The sequence below is a fragment of the Petaurus breviceps genome, unplaced genomic scaffold, assembly GCF_028583685.1.
Source record: "Petaurus breviceps papuanus isolate PSGF00001 unplaced genomic scaffold, PetGlider_PUasm1.0 185, whole genome shotgun sequence".
Lineage (NCBI taxonomy): Eukaryota > Metazoa > Chordata > Mammalia > Diprotodontia > Petauridae > Petaurus > Petaurus breviceps.
The window spans coordinates 40,930,785-40,950,014 of NW_027185797.1; the positions used below are offsets into that span (position 1 = coordinate 40,930,785).

Genomic DNA, 19,230 nt, shown 5'->3' on the forward strand with positions numbered 1-19,230 from the left:
ATCTGTAGAGAGACCCAGCTATGGAGAGGGCTGTCCTTGTGTGGCTCAGAGGGAGACAGTATGGACATCTCTAGCCTCCTCTCCCCTGAGGAGAGGATAACTATGTATAGGGAGAAGATGGTCTCCCACCTATAGAATGGGTGGGTATGGCTTGGTATGACTTTAAAGGAGGCCTCTTCCCCCCATCCTTCTCTAAGGGAGACTTCCATTCTTACAAGGAGAGGAAGCAGGAGGTTGGGGTCAGAAACCACTCTGCTATTCTCAGAGAAAGGGCATGTGGGGCTAGAATTATCTCTGTCTGCTCCCTTAGAAATTATTAGTCTAGGGGCCATGGTCAGGTTCAATCCAACATCTGATCACTTTATCATTGTTACGATTGGGGGGAAGGAGGACCCCAGGCTCTGTGTCCAAGGCTCAACCCCTTTCCCACCAAATCCCAGTGCCACAACGAACATGCATAGCTAAGAGTAAAGAAACCCATCGATCCAAATCATAGCAAAACGGAAATCAGAGAAGGTCTACACAGGAAAATATATACCAGACAATACAGAATGAAAGCATTCTCCCTCTGCAAGCAAGATAACTCAGCTCAACTAAGAGAATTTGTCTTTTATTTCACCCAAGGGGAAATTCCTGGATATCTCTAGTCTAACAGGTGGGAAGAGGAAAATGATGGAGTGTGTAGGTCCCTCTCATGCCTTTCCAGAATCTTTAGGCTCATCTTGCTTCTTGAAGGTGGAAGCCAGAGGGGCCTGAAGAATACTGGAAGCTTGAGGAGTCCCCAAAAGGGAAGGGAGAAGGCTGCTTTGCCAACTCTTCCTCGCTTCTCCCACAGATCAGGGCATTTATTGCCACCAATCAGGGAAGAGTCTCATACCAATGGTCTTCGGGGCAAGGGTTACACATAGTATCACTGAGGAAAAAATTTATAATGATATGTAGTTCTAAAAATATTTAAAAACCCAAGTTCAGAGACCTCAGGTTCTGAACTGTTGTTTTAACCAGTGACCTAACTGTACACGGAGGGCTGATCTGGAAATGCCTCTCCCATTTTTCTGCTAAGTTTCAGTCAATTTAATTCTGTTTTGGTTCTGTGAGTTGCTTACCAAAGCTAGGGTCTTCTGATTTTTTCCTTAAAATAATCGTAAGGTATAGGCATGAGGTGTCTGTGAGGCCTGCAACACTTTTTTAGCTTCATCGTGATGGATTTAACAATGAGAAAATGAGGAAATGCCATCTTGCAATAGATGGCCAACTATTGCAACTTTTGCAAGTATCTCTCAAACTTTCATCCTGTTCTTCATCCTCCTTAGGACTGGTATCTTTGGGGTGAAGGGTGGGGACAAGAAGTCACTGCATATCTTTATCCCCATTTTATAGATGAAGCAGACAGTTTAAGAGATTTGCTGCCAGTCATCTGAAGCAAGATTTGAACTCAAAATCCAGCCCTCTATCCATCATACCACATAATTGCCTCTAATATATAGATTATTTTTAGAGTTATACTTAATAGAACTTCATGGTTTCATATGTTTTTTGTTTGTTTGGCTAAGGAGAGACTGTCTGGAGTAATGGATAGACTGTCATCCTGAGTCAGGAAGACCTATCTTGCCTTGGATACTTAAGTACCTGTGTGGTTCTGGATACATCACTTAATATTTTAGTAGGTCAGGTAACTCTTCAAGACTAATGTAAACAACTGTAGAACTGTTGCTGGTCTGCACTGGTAGAGGGAATGTCCTCATATGAAATCACAAGCTCAAACTAAAAAATCAAATGGACTGGTTTCTATGTGACAGAAAATAATGAGCTAGTTGAGATCGCCCCCTTGTGGCTCCCTCAGTTACTGCGCTCAAGGAACGCACAAACATTTATTTATGTAGACATTTAGAAGGCTTAGTGGATAGTGTTCCAGGCCTGGAGTCAGGAAGCCTTATCTTCCTGAATTCAAATCTGACCTCAGACACTTACTAGCTATGTGACCTTGGGCAAGTCACTTAACCATGTTTACCCCACTTTCCTTATCTGTCAAATGAGCTAGAGAGGAAATAGCAAACCACTCCAGTATCCTTGCCAAGAAAACCCCAAATGAGGTCATGGAAAGTTGGACATGACTGAACAACAAATTTATTTAAGTGTTTACTATGTGCTGGGCAGTAAAAGAAAAAAAGTGCCTGCCCTCAAGGAGCTTACATTCCATTAGGGAAGAAGTATATTCACACACACACACACGTGCACACATACACATGAATCTGCATCTCGTTAGCTCTTTGAGGGTAGGGACTGTCTTTTGGGCTTTGTCTGCCATCTAGTGGTCAGCAGGGAGAGTAAGCTATGTTACGTGTTGAGGTGTCAATGGGAAGAGCACAGCAATGTTGGAATTACTGAGCTAAATTTAAGAATGATAATGATGGTGGTGATGGTGGAGGTGATTATGATGGTGGTGATGATGATGGCCAATACTGACCTAATTTTTAAGTTCTCCAAAGTCCTTTACCTCTATTATTTCGTTTTGTCCCTGCAACCCATGGACCTCATGTTGGAAAAACCAATATAAACAGATGGAAGATAATTGTTGTTATTCAGTCATGTCTGACTCTTCATTTGGTGTTTTCTTGGCAGATATACTGGGTTGATTTGCCATTTCTTCTCCAGCTCATTTGACAGATGAGGGAACTGAGGCAAACAGGGTTAAATGACTTGCCCCAGGTCACACAGCTAGTAAGTGTCTGAGGTCAGATTTGAACTCAGATCTTCCTGACTTCAGGCTAAGTACTCTATCCACTAAGCCATTTAGTTGCCCTGCATGAAGATAGTAAGGAAGTCCTATTCCCCTTTGGTCTTTCACTGACTAGATAGACACCAGTGCCTCAGTTTTCCCCATCTGTAGAATGAAAGGGCTGATAGGAAGATAAAATGGGAAAATGTACCCTTCTCCCTTCTTTGCAAAAGTGGCCTCTGGGTGTGAAACATCCCCTAGAATGTCAAAGTCTGCTGAAAGGTTGGTTAATTTGGCCAAGTCGATTGTCTGTCCTCTATCTTTTTTATTCTCTGTTACAGAGATGGATCATTGAGTGGGGGATGGGAGCCTTCCCAAATGAAGGTGACATAAAGGCAGAAGAAAAGAGATCAATGAAAAACGTCTGAATTAGGGAAGTGTCTGAGGCTCTTTAATAGTGTCAGTAGGTCACCTAGCATTTACTAAATCCCTCCTGGGCACCAGGCATTGTGCTAAGCGCTGATGATACAACAAAAGCAAAAAAAAAAAAATCCCTGCCCTTGAGGAGCTTACAGTCTAATGGAGAAGACTACATAAAAACTGTCAGGTACAAATAAGACGTGACAGGATAAGGCTTTTAGGCTTACAAAGAGCTTCACAAATATTATCTCACTTGATTCAACAACCCTGGGAGTGGGTGCTGTTATTAGCCTCACTTCATAAATGAGGAAACTGAGGCAGAGTTGCCCAGGAGAACACTTCTAGTTTCTGAAGCTGGATTTGAACTCGGGTCTTCCTGATGCCAGGTAGTGTGATCTAACCACTGTGCCATCTAGCTGAGTTCTTTCAAGTCTGAGGTTGATGGTGACGCAATGATCTAGCCAAAGCAAGGGCTCAAGCTTCCTTAGTCAGGGAAGCTCACTGGGAAAAGGTGAAATGGTCCATGAGAGGGCCCAGTTTGGGCTGAAGGGGGCCTCTGGGAGCAGCTCAACAGACTGCGTTAGAGCAGTGCTGATATCAACCAAAGCAGGTGCTGAGATGTCTCTGCTAAAGTGGGGGAGCTGAGGATTGTAGATCCTAAGGTGGAAAGACCCCACAGGACATCTAGTGCAGTGACCTCCAAAGCCTTAGCTCAGGGAGTCTGGGGCCTATATGGCAGGGGCATGTGATCAGCTCCTCAGAGGGGAGTATGACAGCAGCATCCTGCCCTGGCTGAGCTGGTCCGTCTGTGGCAGGCTTGTCTCCAAGACATCTTTCTGTCTCCCCCCTTTAGAGCTAGATGTGTGACCTTTCAGGGCAGTTATAATATCAAGTGAGCTATGCTCACAGCCTTCATAGGTACCATTGCCTCCCAGCTCACCTCATGGCAGCATCAGCTGCCTCTTGGAAGGAGCAGGAGGTGGTTCTGGGCCTGGGACAATGACAGGTGAATTAGAGCACTCCCTCTTCTCTCTCCCTCCTTTCATTTTGGGTGGGACAGTGAATCACAGGAAGAACAGACTTGGATAGACTGTGATCTGGATTACAGATATCATTCCAATCAATAAGGCAGAGTGGTGGAGAGATTGCTAGACTCTGAGTCAGGAAAACCTGAGTTTGAATCCTGCCTCCATTCTTTTTTTTTTTTTTAATTTTCCTCCAATTACATGAAAAACAAATTTTTTTTTTTGGAGGGCAAATGGGGTTGAGTGACTTGCCCAAAGTCACACAGCTAGTAAGTGTGTCAAATGTCTGAGGCCGGATTTGAACTCAGGTCCTCCTGCCTCCAGGGCCAGTGCTCTATTCACTGTGCCACCTAGCTGCCCCTGAAAAACAATTTTTAACATTCATTATTTTCTTAAAATTTTAAGTTCCAAATTCTATCCTTCCCTCAGCCCCCTCCCCCAGGTAGTGAGTAATCTGATATAGGTTATACATGTGCAGATGTGTAAAACATTTCCATATTAATCATAATAAACTCGAAGAAGAAAAAAAAGGAAGGAAGGAAGAAGAAAAATAGTCTGTTTTGTTTTGCTTTCAGATTCCATCGGTTCTTTCTCTGGAGGTGCTTAGCATTTTTCATCATGAGTCCTTTGGAATTGTCTTGTTTTGCTGAGAAGAGCTAAATCATTCACAGTTGATCATTGTACAGTGTTGCTGTTACTGTGTACAATGTTCTCCTGGTTCTGCTCATTTCATTTTGTATCCGTCTGTACAACTCTTTCCAGGTTTGGCTGAAATCTGTCTGCTCATCATTTCTTATAGCACAATATTATTCCATCCCAATCATACACCACTTGTTCAACCATTCTCAGCTGATGGGCATCCCCTCTCGGCCACCACAAAAAGAGCTCCTTTAAATATTTTTGTTCAACTTTTGTACAAATAGGTTCTTTCCTCTTTTCTTTTAGATCTCTTTGGGATACAGACCCACTAGTGGTATTTCCAGGTCAAAGGGATAGTCCTTTGGGCATAGTTCCAAATTGCTTTCCAGAACAGTTGGTTCAATTCACAACTCCTCCAATAGCTCATTAGTGCCCCAATTTTCCCACACAATCTCCAATATTTATCATTTTCCTTTTCTGTCATATTAGCCAACCTGATAATATAAGGTGATAGCTCAGAATTGTTTTAATTTCTCTAATCAATAGTGATTTAGAACATTTTCATATGACTACAAAAAGCTTTGAATTCTTTGAAAATTGTCTTTTCATATCCTTTGGTCATTTATCAATTGGGTAGTGACTTGCATTTTTATAAATTTAACTTAGTTCTCTATGTATTTGAGCAATGAGGCCTTTATCAGAGATACTTGCTGTAAATTCTCTACTCCCCCTCTCCCTCTGTTTTCTGCTTTCCTCCTCATTTTGGTTGTATTGATTTTGTTTGTTTAAAACTCTTAAATTTAATATAATAAAAATTATTCATTTTATATTTTATAATACTCTATCTCCTGTTTGGCCTTAAATTCTTCCCTTATCCATAGATCTGACAGGTAAACTATTCCATGTTCTCCTAATTTGCTTATGATATCACCTTTTATCTCTAAATCACATACCTACTTTGACCTTATGATGTGAAATGTTGATCAAATCAAATTTCTGCCATACTGTTTGCTAGTTTTCTCAGTAGTTTTTGCCAAATAATTAGTTTTTGTCCCAAAAGCTTGGTGGGGAACCTGTGGTCTCAAGGCCACATGTGGCCTTCTAGATGTTTGGGTGTGGTCTTTTGACTGAGTTCACGTTATATAGAACAAATCCTTTTATTAAGGGGATTTGTTCTGTAATGTTTGGATGAAGTCAAAGGGCCTAGAGGACCATATATGGCCTCGAGGCCTTAATTTCCTACCACTGGCTTGGACCTTTGGGTTTATCAGACACTAGATTATTATGGTCATTTACTACTGTGCCTTGTGTACATAATCTATTCTACTGATCCATTATTCTATTTCTTAGCCACTACCAGATTCTTTTGATGATTATTGCTTTGTGATGTTTTGAGATCTGACATGGCTAGGTCACCTTCCTTCATATTTTTTTCATTGATTCCCTTGATATTCTTGACCTTTTGGTCTTCCAGATGAATTTTACTATTATATTTTTTAGCTCTATGAAATAAATTTTTTAGTAGTTTGATTGATTTGGTAGTTGTGAATTGATCCAACTATTCTGGAAAGCAATGTGCTCAAAGTGTAGAATAATTTGGGCAGAATTGTAATTTTTTTTTGTACTGGTTTGATCTACTCATGAGCAATGAATATTTTTCCAATTGTTTAGATCTCACTTTATTTGTGTCAAAAGGGTTTTGTAATTTGTGTTCATATAGATCCTGGGCAAGTCACTTCACCCCATTTGCCTCATTTTCCTCATCTGTAAAATGAGCTGGAGAAGGAAATAGCAAACCATTCCAGTATCTTTGCCAAGTGAATTCCAAATGGGGTCACAGAGAGTTGGACATGATTGAAATGAGTGAACAAGTGAAAGTTATAAGAGCATTGAAATGGTGGAAGATCCTTTATCCTGCAGCAGGAGGAGATATGTGATAGGGTCACTCCTCTCCCATCAATTAGGCCAGTTTTTCTGGGAAAGGACTTGATAGATCTGAGGACAGAGTTTCAAGCTGTGCCTTCCAATTTCCTGGTAGCGTCTGGTCTTAGTGACATGGCTTCCTTGTCACCTAAGGGTGTCACCTAAAGGAGAACCCAAGGGGATTCTGGGCTCTTCAGACTTGGCTGAAGTCCCAAGACCATTTGGATCCACCACCTGGATCCCCTCCTGCTGACCAGACCTATTTTTCATATGGAGGCAAGGGTTGGGTGTGTCTATCCAGCTTATGTTCTGGAGAGAGAGTGTGCTTCCTGGATAGTGCCTTTTGTGAATTGTAGAGTGACCTATGAAGGCTTTCTTTTGTTCTAGACCTCCTGAGCTAACTGGAGATCTAGCCTGAGTCAGGCCTGCTTGTAACACAGAGCTGGGCAATTTTTACTGTGCTGAGACTTCCCCTCTGTTTTGCATTTGTTGTTCAGTCTTAATTTTTGAAGAGGATCAATGACAACCCGGCTTGATGTCTTGACTTTAGAGTAAATTGGATTTAAGTGAGGCAAAGCTGTACAGAGTCCTTAGCCTCAGTCTCCTTTCCAGAGTCATCAAAGTCCAGTGTTAAGACCGAAATCAGGATGAATGGCGATACCCCGGGATTAAGTGGATGACCTCGGCATCCTTGGTGTCTGACCACACACCTGCTTCAGCCACCTTTGTGGAGATGTTCTCATCTGCCCATTCTGTCAAGGGAAGTCTTCATGTGCTCGGGATAAATGATCCCCAAACACACCATTGGGTTTGAGGACCATTGGTTACCTTCAACCTGGTTTAGCTCAATTGCCCAGATGATTTACCAGGGTGTGGTCACTTCAAATGCTAACGATTTTTACAGCCACAGGTGAGAGTTGAGTGCTAGGTGAATGCTAAAATTGGATGGCTAACCCTGAAAAAGGCTCAGAAGCCCTGGAAACAAAGGTGCTAGTCTTTCCTGAACACCCCGGAGAAAACATGGTGGTGGCTGGTGAAGTCCTCTGAAATTCTTCTCTGTTACAGTCACAGTCAAGAGGCAGGAACACAGGGTTTGGAGTCAGAATCTCCCTCAGTTCTGCCATGTGCTCTCTGGGTCACCTTGGACAAGTAAGGCAGAGGGCAACTGCTGTTCCAGATTTCTAGGTACTTGTAGGTCTGGATCCCCAAGAGTATGGCTCAAAAGTCCCCACCAGCCCGCTTCCCATGGACAAGCAGACAGAAAACACAATCAGCTCAAAGTAATGGCATTTCCTAAAATGGTAACAACCTTTTATCACTGCTTCCACTTGGCTTAAAGATTTTCCTAGGTGGATACTGACACTAATCTACATTTAAGGCAAGGCATGCCAAGTCCACAAGCATTTATTAAGCATCTACTGTATTCTAGGCACTGTCCTAAATGCTAGGGATGGAAGAAAGGTGAAAGAGAGGAATTTATATTCTAATGGGGGAGGCAATAAGTAAAGCACTATGAATAAATAGCTAAGGTATATCAGAATAAATCAGAGGGGCGGCCAGGTGGCTCAGCGAGTAAGAGCACTGGCTCCAGTGTCGGGATGGCCTGGGGATCAAATCAGGGACCAGATACTCAGAACCACACCCAGAAATAACTGACCGTGTAACCTCGAGCAAGTTACTTAACCCTGATTGCTTTAAAAAAAAAAGAATAAATCAGAAATGACTGAGAGGGAAGGTGCTAACATTAAGGGGCATGGGGAAAGTCTTCCTGTGGAAGTAAGATTTTAGTTGGTACTAAAAGGAAGCCTGAAGTGGTGGTAAGGAGGGAGAGAATTCCAGCCAGTAGCACAGTATTGGGCACATTGCTGCTGTTCAGTCATGTCTGACTATTTGTGACCCTGTGGAACATAGCATTCCAGTAGTGACTATGGGGTTCCTTGGTAAAGATACTAGAGTGGTTTGGCATTTCCTTCTCCAGTGGCTTAAGAAAGAGGTTAAGTGACTTGCCCAGAGTCATACAATAAATGTGTGAGGCCAGACTTGAACTCAGGTCTCCCTGACCGAAGGCCTAGTGCTCTATCCACTTCACTATCTAGCTGTCTCACTGGGCACACAGTAGGTATTTAATTAATGCTCATTGACTAGCAATTTCTTAGTTTAATAATTCTTGCTAACCAGATACCAAGCATGAATGTTTCTTTCTTGCTGATGGTCCCTAGGCTCCCTCTAAATTCAGCAGCCTGAGGCAAAGCCCAGGAAAACAAGGACCTCAGTGACCACCAAGTTTGGTTCAAGCTTGCATAAGACTCCACCCATATTTACATGGTGCTTTTATATTTGCAAAAGATTTTACAGCTGGTTCTTGCTTAAAGTTAGTGGATGGTTCAGCAGACCTCCCCCTCCCTTCTGTGGTCCCACCCTGTCTGTGGTTCTGCAGCCTGGCCCCAGGGGTGGCTTCAGTGCCCAGAGGGGAGAATCCCTGGCATACTGGCTGCCCCCACTGCCCCACCCTGCTGGGAGCCAGAGCCTGAGCCTGAGCTGGAGTCTGGGCAAGCACTGGGGTCCTGCCACCACCCGCTGGGCCTCAAATTTGTGATATTCGAATTTAGGTAAAGAAAGAACTGTGTGGCACCTGGCAGCAGGTGGGCACAGGCTGCCGGGCACTGCTGCAGGTGCTGAAGCCACTGGGGCTGTGGTGGGGGTGGTGAGAGCCAGGGAGGGCCACACAGAGCCCCCTGGAGGGGAGAGTGAGTCTGCCCAACAGCTGCTCACATTAAGGAGAAGTTGGCTGTATAGGTTTTCTTCTGTGATCCTCACAAGAGCCCTCCCAGGTGGGTTCTATTCTTATCTGCATCTTACAGATGAGGACACTGAGTCTGAGAAAGTTGAAGTGACTCACATAGAGTCATGCATTCAGGAAGCGTCTGAATTTGAGGTTGGGTCCAGAGCTGTAGTCACCATGAAGCACAGGTGAAGTCATTTACCCAGAGTCACACAGCTAGTGTCTGAAGCTGAATTTGAACTCAGGTTTCCGGCTCCAGGGCCACGGCTTTATCCACTGTGCCACCCAGCTCCCATTGATCAATGATTGTACAAATATAACCTGTATCAAATTGCTTCCCTTCTCAGTGAGGGGGAGGGAGGGAGAGAATTTAGAGCTCAAAAATGTTTTTTAAATCAATGTTAAAAATTGTTTTTACATGTAATTGGGGAAAAATAAAATATTAAATTAAAATAGATCTGACTTCAGAGGTCAGTTAGTTCAACACTCTCATTTGACAGATGAAGACACTGAGGCCCAGAGAGATGTGGCCCAAGGCCACTGAGGTAGCTGGTAGACTTGACTTGGGTCCCTGTAACTCAGAGATTTGTGGGGAATTTTTGGGGTTCTTCCACTGAATTTCCCCCCTTCCTCACTGACCTTAGCTCCTCAGCCTTCTTGGCTGCCTGGGCACCAAGAGCAGCTGCCCCTGGTCCCTCCAGAACTTTCCCCTGCCTCCATCCTAGGTGATCTCCCTCTTCTCCATCCCAGCTGTCTCTCTTCCCAATGGGGACATATACTCTCAAATTCCCTTCACAAATTAAGAAAATCCACCAGTGGAAGATGATCTCGAACTCAGTGGCCCTAATGTCTTCAGTCCCTCTGGGTAGCTCCTCTTCTCTGGGCTGAGCTCGTACCTGACTCTCTCCTCACCTAAGAGCCCCTTCCTTTTCCCTGACCCAGACACTGACACTTCCTGCCTAGCTGCCTCTCCCTCCCAGGCCCTACTCCCACTCCTTGTGTCCTTTAGAGCCCCTTGAGACCCCAGAAGCTACCTGTTGCAATAGACCCTGTGGTAGTGGGGTTGTGGGGAAGGTTGGGAGACCCACGGGATGGGGGGGCCGTTGGCAGGCTCACTGAGTGGAGTCAGGCTACCTTCGCCATCTTTCCACTCCTGCTCCCCAAAAAGCGTATGCTCTGAGCTCCCTCTCCAGTCTTTGGAATTCTGGAGGCAGGATGGTGTGGGGTTGAATGGACACCATGGGCTACTGCAGGAAAGGGGCTTGGGTACACTTTGATGGCAAGTCCATGACTGGCAGTCATTTGCAGCCGATGTTCCCAATCCTCTTCCACCCTCCAGGAAGCTTAGACAAGGGAAACAGATCAGTGAAAGTACTTCTTGGGAAGGTAGATTAAGGAGCAAGATCCTTGACGTTCCTGTTCCCTTGCACTGGGGAAGTGGGGGAGGGAAGGGGCAGAGGAAGGAAGGGAGAGAAGGAAGAACAAAGAGACTGAGACAGGGAGCCTTTCTGCCTTGCACATCCCAGAAAAGTCATTTTTGCGTTTAGGTGGGCATTATCAGCACAGCTTGTATCAAAGATGATCAGAGACGATGGAAGCTTGTCTTATAGGCTTGTCTTAGCAGGCTCCTGGTCCAGTAGGAACACGCATGAGTCTGGTGAGAGACAAGTTTGTGGTTAAGGGTGAGGGAAGATAAGGAAATAGTTATCAAGATTCTTCTGTGTTTCTCTCTTCCAAGGCTCTTAGTTAACTCCTGGCTCAAGGAGGAGCCATTGTCCCGCTTTCCTTTTCCACATCTGGCAGGGTTATAGTAGAAAAGGAACCCTGGGTCTTAGTCCTGTTACTAACTCCCTGTAGGGTCTGTGGCCACCCACCTAGCTCTATGCAGGCTTCTTAGCTATCTTCTTACCATGCTCCATGCAAACTGCACTACCCTCTGTACCCCCAGATGTACAGTCATCCATGTCCCAGGGGACTGAATCTCCTCAGCTCTGAAAGTCTGACCCTAGGGCCTTGATTAGGGAGATCCTTCCATGGTCCACCATATTGAACAGAACCTCGCCATGCCTCACATTCTGCCCTAGCGACCTTTCTACCCATGGCTAAGCTACCAGTCATGTACCTTAACCCTGATGCCCCCTTGTCCCCCATTCTGGTTTAGAACCATAATCAAATCAATACAGCCATGACTGGAAAGTGTTTGTCAACCAATTGCCCATGGCTCTACTCACCTTCCCTGGGTCTTTCCAATTCAAGAAAACTCATCCCCTACTTGGACTGTTTCCCCCATTAGACCATCAGCTCTTAGAGGGTCGGGATTATCTTGCTTTTGTATTTGCTATCCCCAGTTCCGGGGCAGTTCTTAGCACAGAGCAAGAACTTGATAAATGTTTATACACATTTATTTATTCATTCATTCTCCAGCATATGTATTTTCCCAAATCTCTTCTCCTGTGAGTAATACATTGATTTGGTTACCGAAGGGCTTCCCATTGTCCAAAAATCCTCCTCTAGATACACTCCCCCACCATTTTAAAGCCTGTTCTACCTATGAGGGGTGACACCTGAAGCTATTATTAGTCCTATACTCTATTGAGGATTAGATGGCCTGCAAAGAGATAGGTGTGGACAGATGGAAACCAGGAGGAAAATTGTCCTTGAGCGGTGAATTGGTAGTCAATTAATTTGACTAGTCTGAGCGAGATGTGGTAAGCTATGTAGCCCTTTGGGGATAGGAGTGGTTTTTGTTTGTTATTTGGCTTTGGGCTTAGAGGAAGATGCTGATGCAGACACGTTCAGGCTGGAGGCTCACTTGACTCTGAATAGGCTAGCTTGGTTAAGCTAGTGGCTGCAGTGAATGTCTGAAGTAGGGGCTGTGGCCTGACCCCCAAAAAGTATATAATCAGTTAATTGGAGGATGGGAAGATGGGTCCTATCTTCTTCTCCTTAATATTACTATTAATAATATTAATTAATTAATAAGACTGGGGCTTGTCTTATAGGTAACTAGAACTATCCTTATCTCTCAGCACTGTTTAATCTCCTGACTTTCCCCACCATCCTCTTTCCTCAGCCAGGTGTCCACCCCTTAAGAGAGTTAAAAATCTAAGGCTCCCTGGGCATTCACAAGAGCGGTTCCACAGACACCACTTTCATTTTGTCTCAGCTTTCCCACTTCTCCCCTAAAGATCTCACCCTTCAGCAGGAAGCCTGCTTTGCCTCCCTTTTTAATTTCTCTTGGGGCACAGCATGAGCAAGCATGGGTGGGTTGTAATTTATGGAAAGTTTCACTACATCATCTCTCCCCCTCCCCAGCTCACCCCTCTTCTAAACTTCCTTATTGCTTTTGAGGACACCACTATCTATCCAGGCACCCTTTTCTCAATCCCAGCGCTCTCCTGGGCTCTTCAGTCTCACTCAACATTCCTATCTCCCATCTGGTGCCAAGTCTCGTCCCTTCTGCCCCCTCTTCTCTCCCCTCAAGTCCTTATAACCTCTCCCGCAGACCAGGACAGTAGCCTCCTAATCAAGTCTCCTGGACTCAAGTCCTCCTTGCTCCAATCCATGGTACCCACAGCTACCAAAACGATTTCTCCTTAAGTCCGGGTCTGGAAATGTCACTTATCTAACAAATCCCTACAGACGTTAGTCAGTAAATCAACCAGCATTTATTATGCCCAACACATTTTTAAAAATTTAAATTAACTTTTGTAAATTAAATTAAGTTCAAATTTATTTTTAAATCAATTATACAATTAAGTGCCAGGTGCCCGCGCCAGGCAGCACAAGTTTAACGGGGGAGTTCTGTGCCGTATTAACTGGTGGTTTGGTTGCGGGAGGTTTCCCAGGGGCGGTTTCAGGTAGAAGGTGGGATTCTGGCTGCACCCCGAAGGAAGCCCGGAGGCAGAGGCCGGGGTGGGGGCAGCCCGGGAATACTGGTGCGTCTTCACCTCCCCGTTCTGGGGAGTAGCACAGTAGCACAGGCAGGGCCCCATTTTGGAGAGTGTCCGGGTGAGGAAGCTCCCTCTGTCCGAGGGTCACGGAGCTCTCTCGGCCGCTTAAGGGTCCTGCGTTTTTTCGGGGGGGGGGTCGCTTTCCTGACTCCAGCCCAGCTCCCCTCCCCCTGCCCACGTGGCCGAGCCCCTCCTGCTGCTTCTGGCTGAGCCTTCGGGGGTCTCGACTAATCTAGCGGGACTGGGGCGAGGGTAGGGGGGGTCTTCTCCCCGGGCCGGACAGCCCAGCATCCAGGGAGGTCAGAGGTCTGGGAGGGGCGCTGTTCTCCGGTCCGAGGCTCCCTGCCGGCTCTGAGCACCGGCCCAGCCTCTCGTCAGGGAAAGAGCCCAGCAAGGCCGAGACACAGCCTACAGAGGGTGAAAACAGCAACAGAGAACGGCCGAGGGTAATTGGGCCCAAGGCCGAGCCGAAGCCGACTATTTCTTTTGGGAGACGCCCCCACTTCCGGCTCCGTAGCCGATCAAAAAGAGTCTCGAGTCGTCCAGGGCTTAGCCGACCGGAAGCAGCTTCCGAGGAGCGATACGCATGCTTCCCGGCCCCGCCCCCTCCTTGGCCCGGCGGAAGTTACGTCACGGGGCAAAAAAAAAAAAGGTTCTCTTCTGTGCCTGCGTCAGAGCGGCGTCGGCTGCGGCTACCTTCCTCGGCCGGGCGGATGGACGGGGCCCCTGGGGCCTTGGGCAGCGGCGACGGCAGCGCAGAGGGTAATGAGCCTTCCTTGTCGCTGTTTCTGTGGAGAAAGCGTGTCTGTGTTTGCGCGGTACCGTCCGACTTCAGAGCTCGGGGGTGGGGGAGGACTTTCCATCCGGGTCTTCGGGAGTGGCTGCGGGGGCTGCCGAGGCGGTCGTCGGAGGCCCCTCCTGGCCTCGGGCGAGGGGGCAGCTCTGTGGGGGATGGAGGGCCCCTCCCGGGTCTGAGGTCTGGTGCTGGAGGTTGTTGGCTGCGGCGGCGGCGGCGGCTCGTCCGTGGGGGATGCTCGGCCCGGGGCAGGGCTGGGGGTCGTGCAGTGCTGGTCTCGGGTCGTGCGCCCCGCCCTCAGGGCTCTGCGGGGCCCCCTGGCCTGCGCTGCGGGGGGCACTTGGTGGAGGGAGCCCATTCCTCCAGGGACGTTCCGGTCTGGTGGCCCCGCCGGGCCGGGGGCGCTGGGCTGCGCCTTCCCTGGTCTTTGTGCGAGGGCGCCATGCCAGAGCCTGCGGGACGTGGGCAGGCCGGAGATGCGCTGCCGAGTTGGGGAGACTCGACCTCTCCCAGCCTCGGACTCCTCCTCTGTGAAATGGGGGTATCAGCAGCTCTTCTCCCCCCTTGTGGTGAGAATAAAACGAAAGAACGTTTGCGAAGCTTTAAATGCCGCATAACTGGTAGCTCTTATGATCTGACGGGGCCCCGGGCTCTGCGCACCCCTGTTTTATTAGTGTTTGGGAGCTAGGTTTCTGCCTTGTTCTTCCATAGGTGGGGGCCTTTCTCCCAGGCGCCTTCCTTTGCTAAATGACTGATTTCATTCTCCAAGGGGCTGACAAATGGTTCCGTACTTGGGAACCGAACCAGGGGAACTGGCAGTCCAGCAAGAACACGTTTGAAAGGAGGGGATTCTGATTTCCTGGTTCCCCCACTGCTTTTCTTAGGAAATAACTAGAAATGAAGCTCTGAGAACTATAAACTCCCCTAGTACTGCTCTCCGTCCTTTTCTGGGGCAGCAGAGAAGGGACCCAGGTTGCTCAGGTGGGTTCGGCACTTAATGTTCATTTTCTTTTTCTGTACAATTTTCCTGGGCTGTTACTGTTTGAGGAGGGTTAGGGGACAGGAGCAGGGTGATGGATCCTTGCTGTGGACTTGGACCCAAGAGGAAAGACTGGGTATTTGGGGCCCTCCCTGAGCTTGGGGAGACATGTTGGCATAGGGTTGTAGACACCTTAGAGGGCCTTTGGCCCAACCACTAAAATTTTTTTTTATAATATGTTATGGAATTCCCTTAACTCTTTGTTTTTTAAAAAATTTTTTTGTCAATATCTTTAGGTTTTCCACAACGTACATTTCCCTAATGAATATCCCCCTCCTCTCAAAGAGAGCTGTCCCTTAAAACAAAGAGGGGAAATGCTAAGAGAGAAGCCTAAAGGACAAACCATTGAAAGATTCTGGCATTCTTTGTTGCCTTTCATACCCATAGATCCCTGCCTTTGCAGAGAAGGAGGGCAGGGGCTGTTGCAAGAATTCTCTGAGTCCTTGCTGGCCACTGCACAAACACTCCCTCACAGGATACAGAGAGACACTGCACTTCTTCCACCCAAGAGTTCCACATGCACCATGGTAGACATGCGGGTCTCAGTTCCACAGGTGACATATATTGCATCTGTCCTCCTGGGCTACGGGATCCAGGGAGCAGAACAAAAGGGAAGTTTTTTTTTTTACAAAGTGCCTTTGGGCAAGATCTGATAGGATGCCTAGGCAGCAGAAGTATTTAAAGAGTAAATGATAGTGCAGTGCATAGAGTGCTGGGTCTGGGGTCAGGAAAACTCATCTTCCTGAGTTCAAATCTGGCTTCAGATGCTTTCTAGCTGGGTGACCCTGGGCAAGTCACTTCATCCTGATTGCCTTAGTCTCCTCATCTGGAAAATGAGCTAGAGAAGGAAATGATAAACCCCTCCAGTATCTCTGCCAAGAAATCCTCCAGTGTGCTCACAGAGAGTCAGACATGGTCACAGACTGAACTGCCCAATTAGATAAGTTAAAGAGAAGAGACAACTCCGGGAACTAGTCAAAGACCCGGGACTTTTAAGTGGAGAGAAGAGAAGTGCTAAAGGGGGCACATTCAGTAAAAGTCCAAGAGGCATCGCTCAGGCAAAAACAAAACGTACTAGCAAATACAGGATGAAATGGAGTCATTTATGTTCCCCCACATCTCCTTTGGACAGTGCCTTTCTTCCCTGTGGCCCAGCCTAGTCATTAGAATTCTGCAGCATTCATTTCTCCTCTTGTTTGATTCTGTTGATCTGTCTGCAATCTGTCAGTCATTCAGCAAGTATTTATTAAGCATTTGTTGTTGTCCAGGAACTGGGAATACATAGAAAGGCAGAACTGGGCCCTACCCTCAAGGAAATCACATTCTAATTGGCATTGGGTGAAAATAACTAGGCAGGTCCAGGATTCATGTTACAGAATCGACGGAAGGTGAGCATTCTTTGTGGGGAAGGATTTAGGAGAGGAATTGGGAAAGGCCTTCTCTAGAAGGTGGGCTGTCAGCTGAGTCTTACAGAGATTTGGGGTGCTGAAATGAGTGGGGAGAGCATCTCAAGCCTCAGGGATGGCTGGCCAGGGTTCACTTCCTGGAGGTGGAAGGTGGAACCTCAACAAGGGTCACGGGGCTGGATTGCCTACTGAGGCAGAGAGTAAAATCTTCTGGAAAGGTGAATTCACTGTGACATCTGGCAGGTAGTTTCACTTCTGCATCTGCAGGTGTCCAGTATCTGGCAAAGTCTGGTCAAGACAGTAAGGCTTTGAGCGATGGCCTGTATGTTTGTGATCTGCAGACCAGCCTAGCCGCCTCCTCACTAGAGAACCATAGGGCATGAAGTTTTTAGCCACTATTCTAAGGACTGTGTCACAGAAGGGTTGTGATCATGCTGGTGTAGGGAATATTCATGGTGATGAAATAGAAATCCTTGTGGTGTGTGTAGATATATATTTTGTATCATATGATGCCACATACTACTGCAGGTGTTTATTTACATTTATTTGCCCAGGCCAGTTATTTCCTTAGTGAGGGAAACTCTATTCACTGATGTGTTTTGGCTGCTCTGTTGAACATTCTATGCTATGTTGAACATGTGTCTGCACATTCATCTATTGCTGGTGGTCTTAGCTTCTAGGGGCCAGAGAGGTTAAGGTTAATAACATAAAGAGTAGACCAAGGCCATAGAGCTGAAGAGCGAAGACCTTTAGCTGCTGATGTCCTGACCTTAAGGCTGGTCCTGTCTGCACTGTGCAAAACTGTTAGATTGTGTAATATCATTTATGTTACAGAATGCTGTATCACACTGATTGTATACTGCTGCTTTGGGGAAAAACCATACTAGAAAGGTAGAACGGAACATGTTAGTTAAGACCTTTACATACCAAACAGGACTTTTTAGTGGACCCTGACAGTAACAGCGATAACTGAACTTGGTAAAGTAGTGATGTGACTTTTTATTCTGGGATGAGGTAATGAGGCTTAAACTAGATTGGGGGCTATTGTGTGAGTGGAAGGAAGGTGACATTGAGATGCTGTGGAGACAGGAAAAATAAAGCCTAATCTCCTGAGCCCCAGTCTCTGGGTCATCAGCTTCCTGTTAACGTTTTAAATGAGGTGGCTGGTGGACATCTCAGATTCTTGGTGACCAGAACAGAGCTCAGTGTCTCTCCCCCCAAATCCTCTCTTCTTCTGATCTTCCCTCTCTCTGTGGTGGGCACTGCCATCCTCCCAGTCACCCAGGTTGCCAGCCTTGGTATGTTGTTCAGCTCTTTGTTGTTGTTCACCTTCTATCTCCAGGTTGTTTTTTTTTTTTTTACCAAATCACGTCCTTTTAATTTTCATGACATGTCTTGTTTTTGTCCTTTTTCTACATATACCAGGTCCCGATCATTCTGGGAGGGCCTGAACTGGCCCTCGTCACCTCTCCCCTGGACTGATGTTCAGGTCTGTCACTCCTGACCCCACAAATTACAGTGACTCCTTATTTCCCCTGTGATTGACTCTGTGGTCCCTGTTTGTCTTTTAAAACCCTTCACACTGTCCTTGATCTGCCTTTCCAGTCTTGTTGACTATTATTGCCTTTGTGCATTCTGTGGTCCAGCCAAACTAGCCTTCCTGCTGGTCCCCGTACAGTACATTGTCTCTCATTCCTGGGCTGCATTCCCTTCTACCTTGTAGGAGCTTCAGCTTCAATTTGGCCTTTTTGGATTTCCCCAGTGTGTGTGTGGGGGTGGGTGTATGTGTTTGTAGGATGTATATGTTGTCTCTCCCATTGAGTGAGACCGAACTTGTTTTATTTTTGTCTTGGAATCTCTGTCACCCAGCACAGTCTGTGATACATATCCATCACATGCTCTTGTTCCATCCTTTCTCTGCCCTTCCTTCAGTCTTTTCTTTCCTCCCCTGGGGAGGGACAGGGGAGCTGGAACTGCCCGGAGCCCCTTTGGTTGTTACTGGGGCTACACCCTCCTCCACCAGCAGAGGGTGTCTGGCTTTGCTTCCTCTCCATCCCACTGCCATCTTCTAGGGGTCTTGTGCCTCCCCACTTTGACCTTCTCCCTTAGAGAGGACCTGGATGCCTCCCACTCTCTTTACATGATCACAGATTTATAGTTGGAAGGGACTGAAGAGGTCCTGTGGTCCAACCCCATCTCTTTACAGGTGAGGAGACCAAGGCCAAAAATTTGAACCCACACCCTCTTGTTCCAAGTACAGCCAGCTCTCTGTTCACAGCAGGTCCTTTCTTTAGGAGGCCCTGTGCTGGCAGCCTCTGCCATATGCTAACAGCACCCTGGGTTTCATGACGGAGAATAATCGTGCTTCTCTCCTGTCACCAGGATGGTGGTGTCAGTGGTATCCTTCTGATATGTGGCTCAGGTTCTGTGTCCTGGGTCAGGCTGGCCTCTAGCTTGTACCTCAGAAGCTTTTCCCAGCAAACAGAGCCCAGTGACTGTTCATCTCTTCGTCTTCCTCCCAGTCCACC

The 19,230-nt window shown here is 46.7% G+C and overlaps 2 protein-coding genes across 5 annotated transcripts in view; both read left to right on the plus strand.

Annotated features, from left to right (window-relative positions):
- Positions 1–13,187: 13,187 nt before the first annotated feature.
- LOC138161966 (zinc finger protein 208-like) overlaps positions 13,188–19,230 on the plus strand; it is a 118,397-nt gene continuing 112,354 nt past the window's right edge. Inside the window, 1 exon segment of the mRNA XM_069089081.1 lies at positions 13,188–14,223. Coding sequence (XP_068945182.1) covers positions 14,175–14,223 — 49 coding nt within the window. The 5' untranslated portion in view covers positions 13,188–14,174.
- The window catches only part of LOC138161962 (zinc finger protein 665-like), a 244,912-nt gene continuing 239,840 nt past the window's right edge, over positions 14,159–19,230 (plus strand). For 3 of the 4 annotated variants that reach the window (XM_069089076.1, XM_069089073.1, XM_069089074.1), the window contains exon 1: positions 14,159–14,223. The gene's annotated coding sequence lies outside the window, so the exon portion shown is untranslated. The remainder of the gene's footprint in view (positions 14,224–19,230) is intronic. The other variant, XM_069089075.1, reaches the window with a different exon arrangement.